General features: G+C 40.5%; 1 protein-coding gene across 2 annotated transcripts in view; it reads left to right on the forward strand.

Annotated features, from left to right (window-relative positions):
• The first annotated feature begins 8384 nt into the window (after positions 1 to 8384).
• Positions 8385 to 20498, forward strand: part of LOC131824554 (inhibitor of carbonic anhydrase-like) — a 42243-nt gene continuing 30129 nt past the window's right edge. For both annotated transcript variants that reach the window (XM_059162645.1, XM_059162644.1), the window contains exons 1-2: positions 8385 to 8527; positions 20154 to 20326. In XM_059162645.1, the coding sequence (XP_059018628.1) occupies positions 8485 to 8527; positions 20154 to 20326 (216 nt within the window). In that variant the 5' untranslated portion in view covers positions 8385 to 8484. The remainder of the gene's footprint in view (positions 8528 to 20153; positions 20327 to 20498) is intronic.

The following is a 20498-nucleotide window of genomic DNA, read 5'->3' on the forward strand; positions in this document are numbered from 1 at the left end:
GAATATAGGTAGAAGTGGTCCATGAAAACCTCTTGTACTATCTTCCACGCTTCCTTACTCTGGATGTCAACATACAGGGCAAGCTTGGAAGCCACATGTTGCAAATAGCAGAGACTCTCTCAGTCTTGATCTCTGAATGACTGACCAGAGCTGGGCAGGTGAACTCTTCACCCCTGCCTCTCTAACAAATCACCACCACTGCTGCCAGTTGGGCTTTCTTCTATTATGTTAAGTCACTGAGATTTGGAGCTTCAACTTCTATGGTAACTGGTACCAACCTAATCAATCTAAACTTGGCAAGGTTTTCACAAATGTGTGGTCACTTCAAAAATTGTCTTTATTACCTCAAAGGCCCTTGGAAAGAAGAGAGAGTAAAATTGCTCCAGAGACAAACACTAGAGACCACATGGGGAAGATCCTGGACTATGGAAGTGGGCTGCCTGGTTTGAATCCTGGCTCTGACAGGTACTATTGCCTGACCTTGGACAAGTTACTTAATCTCTCTGTGCTTCACTTTCTTCCTCTATGAAATAGGGATAATAATAGCATCTACTCATAGGGTTACTATAAATTAATGTTTGAAGAGCACTTATTTCAGTGCCTGGTACACAGTTCATGATAAATTTACAAATTCCTGGGTGCCTGGGTGGCTCAGTGGGTTAAGCCTCTGCCTTCAGCTCAGGTCATGATCTCAAGGTCTTGGCATCGACCCCCCATTTGGGCTCTCTGCTCAGTGGGGAGCTTGCTTCCTCCCACTCCCGCCACCTGCCTCTCTGCCTACTTGTGATTTCTCTATGTGTCAAATAAATAAGATCTTTTTAAAAATTTACAAATTCCTAATTTTCCAAAGGCCATCATGAAGTCTTTATATTGTTTCCCACAATATAATTTCCTACCTTCTGCTCTGCTATTGTGAGAGGTTGTGCCAAAGCAACAGAGATGGCTTTAGTACTTTGGATGTTCTTCCTTTGCAATATAACTTTGTTCCTGTACATAGGACATTTTCACAGTTTGCTCCACTCAGAGGTCAGATGGCACCTCTGCCCTATTGGATTCAGGCTGTGTTAGCTTTAGGTAGATCATTAACCTTAGGAGAAATGTTCATCTCTTGACCCTACTTGGTTTTTGTCCAAAGGCCTACAGACAAGATTGCTTAATCCATTTTTGAGACAATCATTTATGTGCATGTATTCATCTATTTGATACTTTTCTTGGGCCCTATATAACACCAGGCATTATTTTCTTTCTTTTTAAAAGGATTTTACTTATTTGAGAGAGTGTGTATAAGCAGAGGAGGAGGAGAGGGACAAGCAGACTCCCCACTGAATGAGGAGCCTGAAACAGGGCTTGATCCCAGGACCCTGAGATAATGAACTGAAATGAAGTCAGATGCTTTACTGACTGAGCCATCTGGATGCCCTACCAGACACTATTTTCCAACATTAGGATTAGTATGTTGAACAACAAAAATGCGATGCCTACTTTTATAGACCCTACTTCCTTTCAAAGTTATGAATGAATGAAGGAAGAGCTGAAACAGTTATAAATGAGCACCATAACCCATGAAACTCATTAATCCAGTAGTAATATACTAGAATCTTAAAAAATAAATGTTAGAAACTAGTAGCTAACATAATTCTCACTTGTGCCTCTTTCATGAAGAAGTAACTTATGTACGAATTGTGCTCTTGTGGAGTACATCTAGAAGATGTGAATAAAGCACCATAAAACATTTATTTAAGGGCATTAGAGACTTAGAGGTGCCAAATTAATAGAAAAGGGAGAGGATAAGAGACATAACCTTAAAACCAAACATAAAGGGATATTAAAATGAGGGTAATATTGAAGACTAATTTCTCTCATAAAAAAAAAGATGAGATAGATTCAAAATATCCTAACAAAATATCCTAAACAAATATCCTAAGAAAAATATTTAAAATTCAAGTTCAGCTATATATTAAAAGCATTATATGTAACAACAAAGTGGAGATTATTCCAGGAATGTAATAGTGGATTAACATTTAGAAGTCAGAGTAGATCACCATGTCGACAGAAAAAGGAGGAGAAATCATATGATTATCTCCATAGGTACAGAAAAAAAACCTGATAAAAATTCAGCTTTCATTCATGATTTAAAGAAAAAAAAATAGGCGAACCAGGAAGGAAGGGAGCTTCTTTAATCTGATAAATAATATCTAAAACGAAACAAAACTCTAGCAAACATTTTACCCAGTGATGAATTATTGAAAACTTTCCTCCTCTATCAGTACTTCTATGTAGTGATGTACTGGAAGTCCCAGTCAGTGCAGTAAATCAAGAAAAAGAAATAAAATTATAAGAACTGAAAAAGAAGAAACAAAAACATGATTCACGAAGGCACAAGAATGTACACAGAAAATCCAAAAGAACTTATTATAACTAATAATGTAATTTAGTAAGATCATTAAATTCAAGGTTGGTATACAAAAACCAATTGTTTTTTTCATATACCAGCAACAAGCAAGTGGTAAATAAACTAAAATCATGACCCCATTTATAATAGTACCAAAAACCAGTTGCTATCTAGGAACAAATCTAGTAAGGATGTTCAAGACCCCTAAACTGAACACTACAAAATATTATCAAGAGAAGAACTAGTAAAGAAGGCCTAAATAAATGCAGAGATATACCATGTTCATGAATTGCAAGGGTCAATATTGTGGCGATGTCAAATCCCTCCAAACTGATCTGTTTTTTTGGATAGTTCCAATCAAGTATCTGCAGGGTTGGGTTTTTTGTTTTTTTTTTCCTGGAAATTGACATGTCAGTTCTAAAATTTATATGGTACGGCAAAAGCCAAAATAGTAACAACAAACAAACCCAAGTCTCTCTTGAAGATGAAAGAAACCAAGGACTTATGTCATGAGTTTGCAAGACTTAAAGCTATAGAAATTGAGACAGTGAGATATAAATGGAAGGCTTGATATACTGATCAGTAGAACAGAATGGAGAGTCCTGAAACATATGTATAACTGCCTGATTTTGAACAAAGTTTATATTAAAGTACAGTAAGGGAAGAATCATCTTTCCAGTTATGGTGCTAGGTCCATTGGACATATACATGGGAGAAAAATGAATATAGGCTCCTATCTCACACCATTCACAAACATCAATTCTAAAATCTCCTAGGCCATGTGGCTGAGCTTTGTCTTCTATGACATTATGCTAGCTCACCAAGTTATTTAGTTTATAACTATAGTTATATAGTACAAATTAAAGGGCTTATATATCATTTGTTAAATTCAAGGAGACATGGGTGCCTGGGTGGCTCAGTTGGTTAAGCATCTGCTGTCAGCTGAGGTCATGATCCCAGGGTCCTGGCATCAAGTCCAGCATCCAGCTCCTTCCTCAGTGGGGAGCCTAATCCTCCCTTTGCCTGCAGCTCCCCTTGCTTGTGCTCTCTCTGACAAATAAATAAATAAAATCTTTAAAAAAATAAAAAATAAAATTCAAGGAGACTTAATGAGTGAATATTAAGGGGGGAATAAAAGTCAGTAAAACAAGTCACCTGCTTCTTTTAACCCAATTTCTCTTTAAACTGACTGGAAAATAATCTGTCTATGTATTTTTTAAAAAATCATTTCCAGGTGGATTCTAGATCTAAATGTAAGGGGTATGTAAAATCTATGAAGCTTTCAGAAGGAAACAGAACATTTTCATGAACTTGGTACTGGCAAGGATTTTTTAAACAGTATGTAAAAAGTGCTAAACATAAAGGAATATGTTGAAATTTCTATCAGAAATATTTAAATTTGTGTTTACCAAGAGACACTATTAAGAGAGTGAAAGGTATGCCACAAAATGGGAGAAAATATTTGAAATACACCCAACAAAGTTTTCATAGCTATAATATATAAAAAACTCCTACAACTCAATAAAAAAATAAGCAAACAATCCAATAGAAAAATGGGCACATCCCAAAGGAAGTTATCTAACTTGCCAATAAACATGAAAATGTATTCAGCTTTATTATTTATCAGGGTAATTAATATTAAAACTATGATGAACTTCATCATGTACTCCAGAATAGCTAAAATTTAAATAAGATTTAAATTTATAAATTTTATTTCATTCCAAACTGAATATTAACAAGGACATGGGGCAACTGGAACTTTCATACACTGTTGGATGTAGAAGAGTGGAAATTGTACAACCACATTAAAAAACTGGCACTTATTAAAGCAGAATATCGGTGTACCCTGGAATGTAGCAACTGCATTCTGTTACTATATCAATAGAAATGCATACACATCTTCAGCAACAGACAAATACAAGAATTTTTACAGCAGTATTACTTCGTAATAGCCTTAAATTGAAAAAAAAAAAAAAAGCAACAACCAAATTTCCATCGATACTCAATGATATGTTCACCATTGGAATACCACCGAGCAATGAGAACTATAATAAAGGCATGCCTCATTTTATTGCACTTTGCTTTAAATTGTGTTTCACAGTGACACACAGTTTTACTGTGTGTCATATTTCACAAGGGGAGGTTTGTGGTAACCCTACGTCGAACAAGGCAGTGGGTGCCCTTTTCTCCAACAGCATTTGCTTGCAGTGTGTCTTTGTGTCTCCTTTTGGTAATTCCCACAATATTTCAAACTTTATTATCATATTTGTGACAGTCATCCAGAATCTATGATTATGACTCACTGAAAGTATAGATGATGGACAGCATTTTCAAGCAATGAAGTGTTTTTAATGAAGGTATGTACATTTTGATAGACAATGTTAAGCATGACAATCTCATTTCATGCTTAACAGACTACAGAATACTGTAAACATCACTTTCCTATGCTCTGGGAAACCACAAATTCATTTAAATCTCTTCATTGTGATATTTATTGCGGTAGTATTTAACCAAATCTGCCTCAGGATATATATGAAACAGCAGAGCTGACAAATGTGAGCACAAATGTGATGGTGCTCAAAAACAGAATAACAATGACCATTGGTCATTGGTGGATATAAGGCAGGGGTGGAGGGGTCTTGTAGGGTACTGGTAATATTCCCTTTTTCTATTTGAATACTGGCCATATGGGCTGCTCACTTACGATTTATACACTATGTGTATGTTCAAGTTCAATAAAAGGTTTGCATTAAAACTATATAAATTCTTGGGGTGCCTGGGTGGCTCAGTGGGTTAAGCCTCTGCCTTCAGCTCAGGTCATGATCGAACCCTGCACTGGGCTCTGCGCTCAGTGGTGAGCCTACTTCCCCTCTCTCTCTCTCTGCCTGCCTCTCTGTCTACTTGTGATCTCTGTCTGTCAAATAAATAAAATCTTTTTTTAAAAACTATATAAATTCCTTTTCTTCTAGATTAGACAAAAGAAGAGACTCTTATTGTCATTTTCAGAAATTCTAAAGGTCAAAGAATTCCTTGACTCCAAGGAGAAGTAGCTGAGACCCCTCTTAGAACCTCTGCCCTCTCATGTCTTCAGCATGGGGTGGATGTAGCAGGCTTTCAGGTCTTGTATGCCATTATCACAGCAGGTACCGAGGAAGGGTTTACCTCTTAGCAGTCTCTAGGGCAAATCTTATGCCAGGGACATCCTGATGAGCATCTCAGCAAAGTGAGAACTTGTTCATCATTTTCTTTGGGTTGCTCTTCAGCAGGGATCACTGGTCCAGAGATTGCTTTAATCTCTGCCCAGAAAGATGTAGTTATTTCCAGCTCAAGAGCAGATAGGCTGTGGTCAGCAGGGATGTTGACTGCCTCTCTGGAAAGCACAGTCCCTGTGTAACTGAGGCTCATATGCTTTCAAGGTGGGCTCCAGCTGGTCTTTGCTCCAACGTCCAGAGGGTCACCAGATGTGAGGGGTCCTCTCCTCACTCCACCCTGTCCCTAGTCATCTGGTACACAGAGAGAGACAGTGTATGTCCCTTAAATTGACAACTTAACTCAGTTGGCTAGAGGTGGTGTGAAGAGGTAGAGGAATTAGAACAAACTCCCACTGGGTTGTCCAAAGATGGTGAAGTCTGTAAGGTACAGAAGGAAGAGGGTAAGCTGTTTGAGGTGTGTGTGTGTGTGTATGTGTGTCTGCATGCATACACGCATACCCATGTGCATGTGTATTAGAGAGAAAAGAGCCCAGGTTTGTAAATCATGATCTCATGCCCTTGACCTTGTGAATTCTGTGATTTACAATCTTTTCTAACTCCTTCAGGACTATCTCTGGCCTCAGTGAAGGCAGGGTCAGTCTCTGCCAAAGGGAAGAATTTGTTACAATCTTGACTGGGACTGAAACAAACAATATTTACTTAGCAAAGATTCATCCTTTGCACACAAGACGAGGATGCAGAATAAATAGTTATGATGGGTTCAAAAAATATAGCGCAGTCTTACATCCTGTTCCAAGGATGCTTTATTAGACAAGCCTTGGTTTATAGTTTGAATAATTGTATTGCCAATCCCTAAACTTAATTCGATGAAAGCCTATTTAAAATATATTTAGTGCTAAAGAATTGAACTAATACTTTATACAAGAGGCACCCACACAGCCAATATGCATATAGAAAGATGCTCAGCCTCATTAGCCATTAGAGAAACTCAAAATTAGAGTGTAAAACCAGTAACATTCTTACCAAAACAGAATGTGGAGCAACCAAACTCTCATATTTTCTTTTTTTTTTTTTTTAAAGATTATATTTGTTTATTTGACAGAAAGAGATCACAAGTAGAGATGCAGGCAGAGAGAGAGAGAGAAGCAGGCTCCCTGCTGAACAGAGAGCCCGATGCGGGACTCGATCCCAGGACCCTGAGATCATGACCTGAGTTGCTGGCAGAGGCTTAACCCACTGAGCCACCCAGGCACCCAAGCTCTCATATTCTTAAGTTGGGAGTGCAAATTGGTTCAACCACTTTGCAAAACTGTTTGGTAGTACGTATTAAACATACTTCTACTTTATGACCAAGCAATTACTCTTCCCAGGAAATATCCTACAAAATGCATACCTACATGAACTAAAAGACATGTGCTAGAATGTTCATAGCAGCACTCACTGGCTCTTTATAAGAGCACAAACTAGAAACTACTATCACCAAAAAGAAAGATAAAGAATGGGATAATATGCAACACAGAGAACACATGAAGGACAGCTATACACAACAACAATGAGTAATCTTACAAATAAAAACTTAAATGAAAGAAGCCAGACACAAAATTGTATATATTATATGTTTCCATATCTATAATGTTAAAAAATCAACAACATTTGTCTATGTTGTTAGAAGTCAGGATAACGTATATCTTTGCAGGGGAATGGGAAGCCACTGAAAGAAGGCACCAGGGGACCATCCCAGCTCTGTTCATGTTTTTTTGTTTTGTTTTTTAAGATTTTATTCATTTATTTATTTGACAGAGAGAGAGAAAGAGTGAGAGCAGGAACACAAGTAAGGGAGTGGGAGAGGGAAAGCAGACTTCCCGCGGAGCAGGGACCCCCATGTGGGGCTCCATCCCAGGACCCTGGGATCATGACCTGAGGGAAGGCAGAAGCTTAACGTCTGAGCCATCCAGGCCCCACTTCTGTTCGGTGATGTGGGTGGTGGTTATATGGATGTGTTCACCTGGCGATAATTCGTTGTACACTTACGATGTGTAAAGTTTTAGGTATGTTTATTATACTTCAGCAAAAGTTGTTAAAACTTGATCTAAATTTTCCCCAAGTGGAGCTCACAGACTTCAGGAGGACTGGGCTGTAGGCGGCAGAAACAAGCAGAAGCAGCCCTCTCAGGTTCAGTGTCTCACCTGACTTTAGCCTTCAGCTGAGGATTGTACAGAACCGTGTCTTTTATAAGAGGGGCTTCCGGGAGGGACCTGGAGTGGGCTGCGGAGAAGCTTTCGAAGAAGAGTCTGATGATTCCTGAAAATTGTGCTGAAACTTTGTGCGTAAGTGTGCACATGCTTCCCTGGGGGAAGAGTCCCTAGGTTTCATCCTGTGGATCCCCATTCCTATGGAGTCCGTCTTTTCCAAACATCTAAGAGCTGCTTGGCTATATGATGGCCCAGGGGTCAAGGAACTGACGTTCTAGTCACTAAACTGGGAGTCGGGCGGATCACTTGCCTCTGGCCTCGGTTCGTCTCTGAGAAGGCCGACAGTGCAGCGGAGTCCGAGTTTGCTTCCACTCGCACCTCCGGCAGGCCGACCCCCTCCCGCGAGCAGAGGTGCAGCCTCGCGGCTCTTGGAGCTGGGCCGAGGGGGTGGCCGCGGGTCAGCGGGAGCGTAGCCGGAAGCTTGCCGCGCTCCAGCCCTGCGGAGGGCCCGGGCTGCAGGCGAGCGGTCCCTGGGAGGGGTCGGGGGGTGTGGCGAGGGTGATTTGCCCAAAAGGCTAACTCTTTGGAGTAGGCGGATCCGCCACCCTAACCCATACCCTCCGCAACACACTGCCGCCTACTTAGGCGCAGGGAGCCACGAGTCAGTGTCGCCTGCCCGCAGCAGACTATGAGGCTCGCCATCTACGCCCTGCTGTGTGCAGGGACCCTGGGTGAGTGCGCTCTGGGAGCCCGGTGGGGTCTTGCTCTCCAAGACCCGGACTGGGTGCCAGTGGAGGGTCAGTCGTAGAGGGACCCCGCACAGCCTGGGTCTAAGGAGTCGGGAAGCAGCCCAGGGCCTGGCTGGTCCCAAGGTGCTTCTGCCCGGTGGTGCTCGCAGGCACCCAACAAACTTTTGTAGCCTAGGGCAGGGGCCCAAATCCGGCTTGCTTCCTGATGTACAGCTGGGGGAGCTAAGGATAGCTTTTTACATCTTTAAATGGTTGAAAGAAGATAAAAAGAACAACAGTTTTGACACATGAAAATTATAAGAATTTAAAATTTCAGTATCTATAAATAAAATTTTATTGGAACACAATCATACTCATTCAGATGAAGTATTACCTGTGGTTGCTTTCTGGCTTCAAGGACAGAACTGAGTAGTTGCTACAGAGACCATATATCCCACAAAGCCTAAAATACTCACTAGCCCATTCCCGAAAAGATTTATGACACCTGGCCTGGAAGCTGTTGCTCCTGTTCACAGCCAAGGAAATAGGATCATAGCAGAGAAGGGATTTTCCCCAGGGTTCATGACTATGTTATCATTAAGTAGGAGAGGGGCTTAGTGTTAGGTATTCTTGACCTGTCAGGTATCTAACAAGAAGGGGGTTTTCTGCTTTGAACTGTACAACATCTCCCATCCTTACCACACAAGGAAGAGGTAGAGGAACATATGGGAAAAGCAATCATCCTAGAATAGGATCTACCTGCCACTCAGTTCTGTGTGACTCTGGGCCATCCCTTGACCTCTCTGAACTGGTTTCCTCCTTAGTTCAGTAGCAATTGCTTTTTCACAACCAACACTGCAAAAGTGGAATGAGATAATGTACCTAATGATAGAGCTCTAGACACAGGTGAGTATCACTGGTAAAAATCGTGCACATAAATGTAGGGCGCTCCTTCCTGTGTCGAATAGAAGGAGCCCAGGGCTCTCAGCTGGGTAACTGTAAGGAAGGTAGGTCGTGGTACAGGGTCAATGGGCTCATGCATATGAACCCCCCCCACCAAGGCTCAACAAGTGTTGGTTCTTTCTAGCCCTGGTTCCGCCTGGCCTCAGGCTGTTGTTGTTTGTTTTTAAAGATTTTATTCATCCATTTGACAGAGAGAGAAAAAGTGAGAGAGGGAACACATGCAGGGGGTAGCGGGAGAGGCGGTTTTAAATAACTTCCGGAGTGGTAAGGTGTCTTACCTGAGGAGAGGGGTAACCTGGGGATGGCAGGGGGAAACAAGGCAGGAAGGGCAAGGAGCGCGATGGTGGGCCCTCCCTGGCCTACCACTGCCACATGGGGCCACACAGCCAGATCTGCTGGGGCTGGGAAAGGCTGGAAAGGTTTCAGCCACCAGGAAATCCAGAGTGAAGGCCCTTGGTTGCTCCCCAGTTCCTCCTGGATAGGACGTGTGTTGTTTTTCTTCCTCTATCTCCTCTCCTGGCAATGTCAGGGCACTGAATGAAAGCTCATTTCCCAATCAGCTCTTTATTTACAAACCAGAGGCAAGAGCTGCCTACCTCTCCCCCATTCCCACACCGCCACGGTCCTTCCCACTAGGCACTGGATATGGATCAGGGTGGAGTCTAGGAAGTGCTTTCTTCAAAGCTCAGTGTTCTCTTCTGACAAAAGCTCTTCTAATGGCAAATGCCAGAAAGGCAACCAAACAGTTTAAAATTAAAAAGATCAGAAGAGGGGGGGTTGTTATTAGTAGACCTTGCAAGAGCCAAGAACTAAAGGTTCAGAACAGTCTGTATGTCCACTTTGGCCTCCCCCTTCTACCTCAGCCTTTCCGGAGCCTATGAGATTTCTCCACGCAGTGAGCACGTGGCCACCAGCAGCTTTTCCCTCCCAGGATCCATCTGAAATATCAACAGTGGGCCCTGAATGTCCTTTCTTGAAATTGTCACATGAATGACATGGAGTGTTATTGAATTGGCTTAGGCTAGCTGGCTTGTAGTCTCTATTTCTCTTTCTTTTTTAAAATAATTTTTACTGGGATGCCTGGGTGGCTCAGTCAGCTGAGCGGCTGCCTTTGGCTCAGGTCATGATCCTAGCGTCCTGTGATGGAGTCCCACATTGGGCTCCCTGCTCAGCAGGGAGCCTGCTTATCTCTCTCCCTCTGCCTGCCACTCTGCCTACTTGTGTTCTGTCTCTATCTCTCACTGTTAAGTATACATGTAGTTTAATGAATTTTGGTAACTCCACCTGCCCATGTTACTTCCACCATGATCAAGGTATAGAACATTTCCATCACTCCCAAAGTGTCCTCCTCCTCCTCATTCCCACTTTCTGCCATTATAGATAAGTTTTGTTATTTCACATAAATGGAATCACCCAGTACATAGTCTATCATGACTGGCTTCACACAGCACAATTGTTTAGCGATTCATTCACATTGTTGCATGTTTCAAAGTTTGTTTCTCTTTATTGATTAGCCGTATTCCATTGTATGGCTTTACCACAGTTTGTCTACCTCTTCAGCTGTTGATGAACTTTTGGGGGATATTATGAATAAGGCTGCTTATGAACTTATTGTATAAATCTTTGGGTAGACATGTTTTCATTTCTTGTTTTTTTTTGTTGTTTTTGTTGTTTTGTTTTTAAGATTTTATTTATTTGTCAGAGAGAGCACAGAAGCAGGGGGAGTGGCAGGCAGAAAGAGAACCAGGCTTCTTGCTCAGGGACACGATCTGAGGACCCTAAGATCATGACCTGAGCCAAACGCAGACAGATACTTCCCAGACTGAGCCACCCAGGCACCCCAGGTTTTCATTTCTTTTAGGCAAGTTTTTAGGAGTAATATTTCTGGGTCATATTTAACTAGTTAAGAAAATTCCAAATTTTGTTGAGTAGTTGTACCATTTTACTTTGCTGCCAGCAATGTAGGAGAATTTCAGTTCCTCTGCCTCCCACCAACGCTTGGTATTATCAGTGTTTTCACATTAACCATTTCTGCTGTGGTATTTCACCATGGTTTTACTTTACATTTCATTGATGAACAATGATGTTGAGTGTCTTTCTATGTTCTTACTGGCCACTCATGTATTTTCTTTTATGAATTATGTGTTCCAATCTTGTCCCATTTTTAAAATTTGGTTATTTGGATTATTACTGAGTTAAAAGCCCTTTATATATTCTGGATACAAGTCCTTGGTCACATAGATGTATTGTAATTATTTTTTCCAAGTTTGTAGCTTAGCTTCTTTTCATTTTCTGAACACCATCCTATGAAGAATGAATGTTTTACATTTTGACCAAGTTCATTTACCAGATTTTTATGTTTTGGTTATTACATTCTATGTCCTCTCTAAAAATATAATTGGCTGCTCCAAAGTTGCAACATTTTGTTTTATTTTATTTTATTGTAGAAGTTTTTTTTAACATATAATGTATTATTTGCTTCAGGGGTACAGGTCTATGAATCATCAGTCTTACACAATTCATAGCACTCACCATAGCACATGCCCTCTCCAATGTGCAGCACCCAGCCACCCTATCCCTCCCACCCACCCCTCAGCAACCTTAAATTTGTTTTGTGAAATAAAGAGTCTCTTATGGTTTGTCTCCCTCCCCAGTCCCATCTTGTTTCATTTTTTCCCTCCCTACCCCCACGATCCCCCACCCTGCCTCTGAAATTTCTCATATCAGTGAGATCATATGACAATTGTCTTTCTCTGATTGACTTATTTTGCTTAGCATAATACCCTCTAGGTCCATCCATGTCATTGCAAATGGCAAGATTTCGGTTTTTTGATAGCTGCATAGTGTTGCATTGTGTATATATACCACATCTTCTTTATCCATTCATCTGTTGATGGACATCTAGGTTCTTTCCATAGTTTGACTATTGCGGACATTGCTGCTATAAACATTGAGGTACACATGCCAGATGACTACATTTGTTATAGCTTCAGCTTTTCTGTTTTGATCTATGATACATTTGTAGTTTTTGTGTATGGTTCAAGTAAATGTTGAAATTCATTTTTCTCACATGAATATCTAGTTATTCCAGGACTTGTTTTTGTTTTTAAGATTTTGTTTATTTGACACAGAGAGAGAGAGCACAAGCGGGGGAGCATTGAGCAGAGGGAGAAGCAGGCTCCCCACTGAGCAGGAAGCCCGCCCGATGAGAGACTCTATCCCAGGACCGTGGGATCATGACCTGGGCTGAAGGCAGATGCTTACAGCCATCCAGGCATTCCCAGGACTTGTCTTCAAAAAGGATATTCTTTCTCCACTGAATTACCTTAGCAGCTTTGTTGGAAATCTGCTGACCCTATAAATGTGGGTTATTTTCTAGACTCTCTGTTCTCTGTTCTGTTCTGTTAAGCTGTATGTCTTTCCTTGTGCCAATATCACACTATCTTGATTACAGTAGCTTTATAGTAACTCTAGAAATCAGGTGAAATGAGCCCTTCAACTCTATGGTACTACTTCAGGGTTGGTTTGGCCATTTAGATACTTTGTGTATACATACACATTTTTGAATTGGCTTGTCAATTACTATAGAAAGTGAGTTTAGTCTTGAAATATTTTTGAGGTTTCATTTAATATATAGATCATTTTGAGAAGTGTTAACCCACCACTCTCAGTTATTTTACCAGGAAAAATGGGTAATTTGGGAATAGCAGAAAATCATATTTCAGGGCATGTAAGCTGTGGCAAAACCGTAGATTAGACTAGAGAACAAAAGACAGGAGATTTTGTTTTTGTTTGTTTGTTTGCTTGCTTTGTTTTGTTTTGTTTTAAAGAGAGAGAGAGAAAGAGGGTAGTTGTAAGGTGCTATTATAAACAAGAAGACCATTGGAGAAAACCGGAAATTTTGAGCATAGTGGGTTTTCAGTGGCCAAGTTGTGACAGTCTCTTATCCGCTGGGCTGTTGCTTGGCATAGAGAAAATCTCTTCCTCCTGCTGAGGTAGTAAAGTATATGTTTCTTCCTGTTAGGAATGCAGGGTACCTCCCTTCCTGTTGGAGTTTGCAATTGACAAGGAGTGGTAAGGTGTGAGAACTTCTGGTTCTGGGCTTCCTGCTTTATTTATTTACTTATTTTTAAAAAGATTTGATATATTTTAGAGACAGAGTGTGAAGGAGAGGAGAGGGGCAGAGCTGAACGCAGAACACTATGTGGAGCTTGATTTCAGGACCCTGAAGTCATGACCCTGAGCCAAAATAAAGTTAGATGCTTAACCAACTGAGCCACCCAGGAACTCCAGTTGGTGGGTTATTTTTATTTTAACACTTGGTTGGTATTATTCCTTTGTCTATGACTTGTCCACGCAAGTCACAGACAAAAAGCCTATGATATTTTTCTGACAAAAAGTCTGTGATATTTATTATCTTTGTTCCTCTGTACTTAATTTGTCTCTTTTATCTGGTTGCTCTAGAACTATGAGTTTGTAGTTTTCTTAACATTTCTTAACATTGCCCAGAAAAACTCTGGGCAAATTGTTCTTCGTGTATTTTTTCAGGCCCCTTTCCCCTTTTCCCCTAGGATTGCATTTACATGTATGTTAGATCACTTGACATTGTGTGAAAAGTCACTTAGTCTCTTTTTATTGGTTTTTCAGTCTCTCTTTTTTTTTTTCTCTCTCTGAGCTTCCTTTCAGAGAGTTTCAAATAATGTCTTTCAAGATTTCATTTATTTATTTGTACAATATATTGATTGAACAATTCCACACATCATCTAGTGCTCATCACCATAAGTGTACTCCCTAGTTCCCATTATTTATTTCATTCATCCCCCCACCCGTCTCCTCTGGTAACCAGCAGATTGTTCTCTACAATTAAGAGTCTGTTTCTCTCTCTCTCTCATTTTTTCCCCTTTGCATGTTTGTTTTCTTCCTTAAATTCCACATTCAAATGAAGTCATATGGTATTTATCTTTCTCTGACTGATTTATTTTGCTTAGCTTTATCCTCTAGCTCCATCCATGTCTTGCAAATGGCAAGATTTCATTCTGTTAAAGGGGTTAATTCCTTTTATGGCTGAATAATATTCTATTACCTATCTATTTATTTCATCTTATTTATCCATTCCTCTATCAGTGGACATTTGAGCTGCTTCCATATCTTGGCTGTTGTAAGTAATGCTGCCTTAACTATAGGAGAGCATGTATCCCTTTGAATTAGTGTTCTTCTATTGTTTGGGTAGATACCCAGTGATATGATTGCTGGATTGTAGGGTGGTTCTATTTCTAACTTTTTTCAGGAACCTCCAAACTGTTTTCCACAGTGGCTGCACCAGTTTGCATTCCTACAACACTGCACAAGTGCCCTTTTTACTCCACATCCCCGCCAACACTCGTTGTTTCTTGTGTTTTTTATTTTAACCCTTCTGACAGGTGTGAGTTGGTTTCTCCTTGTAGTTTTGATTTGCATTTTGCTGCTGATGAGCGCTGTTGAACATCTTTTTCATGTTCGTTGACCATCTGGATGTCTTCTTTAGAGAAATGTATGTTTGTGTCTACTGTCCTTTTTTTAAAAAAGATGTTATTTATTTATTTGACACACACACACACACACACACACACACAGAGAATGAGAACACAAGCAGGGGAAGTAAGAGAGGGAGAAGCAGCATCCCTCCTGAGCAGGGAGCTGGATGTGGGACCCAATCTCAGGACCCAGGGTTCATGACCCCAGCCAAAGGCAGAAGCTTAACCAACTGAGCCACCCAGGTGCCCCTTCTGCCCATTTTTCAATTGGATTGTTTGGTTTTGGGGTGTTGAGTTGTATAAGTTCTTTATAGATTTTGGATACTAACCCTTTATCAGATATGTCATTTGCAAGTATCTCCTCCCATTCCATAGGTTGCCTTTTAGTTTTGTTGATTGTTTCCTTCTCTGTGCAGAAGCTTTTTATTTTTATATAGTCTCAGTAGTTTTTTAAAAATTTTATTATTTTTTTAAATTTATTTTTTATTTTCAGCATAACAGTATTCATTATTTTTGCACCACACCCAGTGCTCCATGCAATCGGTGCCCTCTATAATACCCACCACCTGGTACCCCGACCTCCCACCCCCCACCCCTTCAAAACCCAAAGGGAGTTGGGGGAAATTGGAAGGGGAGGTGAACCATCAGTAGTTTATTTTTGCATTTGTTTCCCTTGCCTCAGAAGACGTATCTAGGAAGAAGTTGCTATGGCTGATGACAAAGTAGTTATTGCTTGTGTTCTCTTCTAGGATTTTTATGGTTTCAGGTCTCATGTTTAGGTCTTTAATCTATTTTGAATTTGTGTTTGTGTGTGGTGTGAGAAGGTGCTCCAGTTTCATTCGTCTGCATGTTGCTTTTCAGTTTTCCCATCACCATTTGTTAGAGAGAATATCTTTTGGGGAGCCTGGGTGGCTCAGTGGGTTAAAGCCTCTGCCTTCGGCTCAGGTCCTGATCCCAGGGTCCTGGGATTGAGCCCACATTGGGCTCTCTGCTCAGCAGGGAGCCTGCTTCCTCCTCTCTCTCTCTGCCTGCTTGTGATCTCTGTCTGTCAAACAGATGGATAGCGTCTTTAAAAAAAAAGCATCTTTTCCCATTAGATATTCTTTCCTGCTTTGTCAAAGATTAATTGACCACATAATTATGGGTTTATTTCTATTCTGTTCCATTGATCCGTGTGTCCATTTTTGTGCCAATACCATACTATTTTGATTACTGCAACTTTGTGATATAACTTGAAGTCCAGAATTGTGATGCTTCCTGTTCTGCTTTTCTTTTTCAACATTGCTTTGGCTCCTGGGGGTCTTTTGTGGTTCCACACAAATTTTAGGATTATTTGTTCTAGTTCTGTGAAAAATGCTGTTGGTATTTTGAAAGGTATTGCATTAAATGTGTAGGTTACTTTGGGTAGTGCAGACATTTTAACAATATTTGTTTTTCCAATCCATGAGCATTCCATTTCTTTGTGTCATCTTCAATTTCTGTAATCAGTGTTTTATAGTTTTCAGAGTACAGATCTTTTACCTCTTTGGTTAGGTTTATTCCTAGGTATCTTATTATTTTGGGTGCAGTTTAAATGGGATTGTTTCTTAACATCTCTTTCTGCTGCTTCATTATTGGTGTATAAAAATGGAACAGATTTCTGTACGTTGATTTCGTATCCTGTGACTTTACTGAATTTGTTTACCAGGTCTAGCAGTTTTTTGGTGGAAGCTTTAGGGTTTTCTATATATAGTATCATGTCATCTGCAAATAGTGACCGTTTTACTTCTTCCTTACCAATTTGGATGCTTTCTATTTCTTTTTGCTGTCTGACTGCTGTGGCTAGGACTTCCAGTTTTATGCTGAATAAAAGTCCTGAGAGTAGAAACCCTGGTCTTTTTCCTGACCTTAGTGAAAAAGCTCTGTTTTTCCTCATTAAGGATGAAGTTAGCTGTGGGTTTTTCATAAATGGTCTATATTATGTTGAGGCATATTCCTCTCAACCTACTTTGTTCAGGTTTTTTTTTTTTTTTTCTTGAGATTTTTATTTATTTGTTTGTCAGTGAGAGAGAGAGGTGGGAAGAAAGAACACAAGCGGGGGAGTGGCAGACAGAGGGAGAAGTAGGCTTTCTGTTGAGCAGGAGCCCAATGCAGGACTCAGTCCCAGGACTCTGGGATCATGGCCTGAGCCAAAGACAGATGCTTAACTGACTGAGACACCTAAGCCTCTGGTTGAGGATGTTTTGTTTTGTTTTATCATGAATGGGTGTTGTACTTTGTCAAATGCTTTTTCTGCATCTTTTGAAATGGTCATATAGTTTTTATCCTTTCGATTGTTGATATGATGTATCATTTCTCATAGCTTGATTTGCAAGTATTGCAGAACATTTGCACCCAGGAATAAATCCCACTTGATTGTGATGAATGATTGTTTGATGTGTTGTTGAATTCGGTTTGCTAGTATTTTATTCAGAACTTTTGCATTTATGTTCATTAGGGATATTGGTCTGTTCTAGGTACTATCTCTTCTTTAATTGTTTGGTAGAATTCATCTGTGAAGCCATCTGGTCCTGGATTTTTGTTTTGGGGGAGTTTTTTGATCACAAATTCAATTTCTTTGCCGGTTAACAGTCTGTTCAACTTTTCTGTTTCTTCCTGTTTCAGTTTTGGTAGTTATCTGTTTCTAGGAATTTATCCATTTCTTCTAGGTTGTCCAATTTGTTGGTATATAGTTTTTCTTTTCTTTTTTTTTTTTTTTTTAAAGATGTTTTTTATTTATTTGACAGAGAGAGAGAAATCACAAGCAGGCAGAGAGGCAGGCAGAGAGAGAAAGAGAGGAGGAAGCAGGCTCCCTGCTGAGCAGAGAGCCCGATGCGGGACTCGATCCCAGGACCCTGAGATCATGACCTGAGCCGAAGGCAGCGGCTTAACCACTGAGCCACCCAGGCGCCCTCTTTTCTTTTTTTAAAAAATATTTTATTTGTTTATTTGTCAGAGAAAGAGAGAGAGAGAGAGAGTACAAGCAGGGGGAGCAGCAGGCAGAGGGAGAAGCAGGCTCCCCACAGAGCAGGGAGCCCAACAAGGGACTCGGTCCCAGGACTCCAGGATCATGACCAGAGCCAAAGGCAGTAGTAGCCTAACCAACTGAGCCACCCAGGTGTCCCATAGTTTTTCACAAAATACTCTCTTATGATTGTATTTCTGCAGTGTTGGTTATTATTTTTCTCTCTAATCTGTGATTTTGTTTGAGTCCTTTCTCTTTTTTTCATGATAAGTCTGGCTAGAGGTTTATTAATTTTTTTGATTTTTCTTTCAAAGAAATACCTCCTGGTTTTATTGATCTGTTCTTTTTTTTTTTTTTTTAAGTTTCTGTATCATTTATTTCTGCTCTAGTCTTTATTATTTCCTAATACTCCAAATGTTTCTGTTCTGCACGGGCACATGGCCTCTGGAGTTCTGTTCTGTAGCTTGCTCTCCCTTCCCTGGGCTATGGAAAGCTTTTTCAGATAGGGTTGAGGGGCTCCATTTGCCATTTTCGAGTGCGATTCTAAGGTAGTTTGGCATTTCCTGTCCCATCTCTTTTCATATTTCCTACTTAGAGTTAAAAGGCAGTACGGATTTTGGATTCCGTCAGACTTGGGTAGTTCAAATACACTGGACTTCATAAAAAACGAGGAGCTGCTACTGTTGTAACTTTATTCTTCTGTATTTTATTTAAAATAACTTTTGGCTCAAATACTACAGATTTGTAAAGAACATTTTACCTTTGTAATATTCTCTATGCTTATTACTATAGCTTAAAATGCCAGTGAAATAAACATATACTGATTTAAATGCCCCAGCATTTAGTGTCATGTAAGATTAGAGTATCCAATGTCAAAAGAAAGACTAATTCAGTAGGCTCAAGATTCCTTCCCATAGGTTTCTTTTATCTTTTTTTCCCTGAGGTGACATGCACTAACATCAAATCAATTATTTGAAAGTATATAATTCAGTGGCATTTAGTATACTCACAGTGTTGTGTGGACTACCATTTCTGTCTAGCTCCAAAACAGTTTCATCACCCCAGAAGAAAATCCTGTACCCATTAAGCAGTCAGTACACATTCCTTTCTCCCCCAGCCCCTGGCAACCACCAATTTGTTTTCTGCCTCTATAGATTTACCTATTCTAGATAGTTCATGTGAGTGGAATCATATAATGTATAGCCTTCCATATCTGGTTTCCTTCCTTTAACATATTAATCTTGAGGTTCACCAATGTGTAACATATAGCAGGACTTCATTCTTTTTCTGGCAGAACAATATTTCACAGCTTGGATAGACCAGATTTTGTTTATCCATTCATCCACTGATAGACATTTGGGTTGTTTCTGTTGTGGCCAGCGTGACAAATCGACCAGGAATGTGAGGATGGTGAAAAGAAATTAAGAGACAAAGAGATGGGGGAAGAAGGAGCACCAAAGAGGATGTCCAATAGTGCCGAGTTTATTCAAGGCAGCAAGGCATTATATAGCTAACAGAAACAATCATAAGAAAGTATCTATTTTTAGCTGATTACTAAAGAGTTTGCAACATGCACAGAAAACCCTTCAAGCTTTCCCATTATCTAGGGACCAGCCAAGAATTTATGACCCCGGCCAAATCATTTCTATCTGACTAGCAAACGTGTGGGAAGTCACGTAGGTGAGCGCACAACACATAGCACAGACCCTTTCTCAGTGCTACTCGACTTTATCGACCTAAGCCTTTTGTTTGGCTATTCAGCCTTTAAAGGAGGCACAAGTCAGGGCCTGGTTTGGTCCTCGTCTCAAGCCTTACCGTGGCCTCCCACATGTTTCTGCCTTTTTTGACCAGTGTGAATAGTACCGCTATGAATATTTGTGTATGTATATTGGAATACCCAATTTCAATTCTTTGGGATATATACTGAGCAGTGGGATTTCTGGATTATATGGTAATTCTGTGTTTGACTTTTGGGGGGTGCTTTTGGCTTTTTTCTCCAAGGGGGATGGCATAATCAGTGAAATAGGAGTTGAGAATTCACGTGAGCCATGCAGCTAACCCAATTTTTGTCTATCCCACTCAACGAACCCTTTATTACCTTTCACCTCTTCTACCAGCAGAGAAAGATGAGTGCTGTGGGTGCCTTACAGTTCTGGCCTCTGTCCCCTAGGGCTGTGTCTGGCTGTCCCTGGGGAAACTGTGAGGTGGTGCACCATCTCAGATCACGAAGCCAGTAAGTGCTCCAGTTTCAGTGCCAATATGAAAAGAGTCCTTCCAGCAGATGGTCCCCACATCACCTGTGTGAAGAGAACCTCTCACCTCGAATGTATCAAGGCCATTATGGTAAGTTGCAGCTGCCAACAGGAGAGTGGAAGAAAATTCATACTTCCTTTCTCTGTGCCTGTTATTGTTTATTGCTTCAGAACAACTTTCTTCCCACAGGAACTAGACCATGCTTTAGAGGAGAAAGAAATAAGCTGAAGACCTGAAAGTACAGGGACTGTGTGTAGAAAAA

This window comes from Mustela lutreola, chromosome 2, assembly GCF_030435805.1.
Source record: "Mustela lutreola isolate mMusLut2 chromosome 2, mMusLut2.pri, whole genome shotgun sequence".
Lineage (NCBI taxonomy): Eukaryota > Metazoa > Chordata > Mammalia > Carnivora > Mustelidae > Mustela > Mustela lutreola.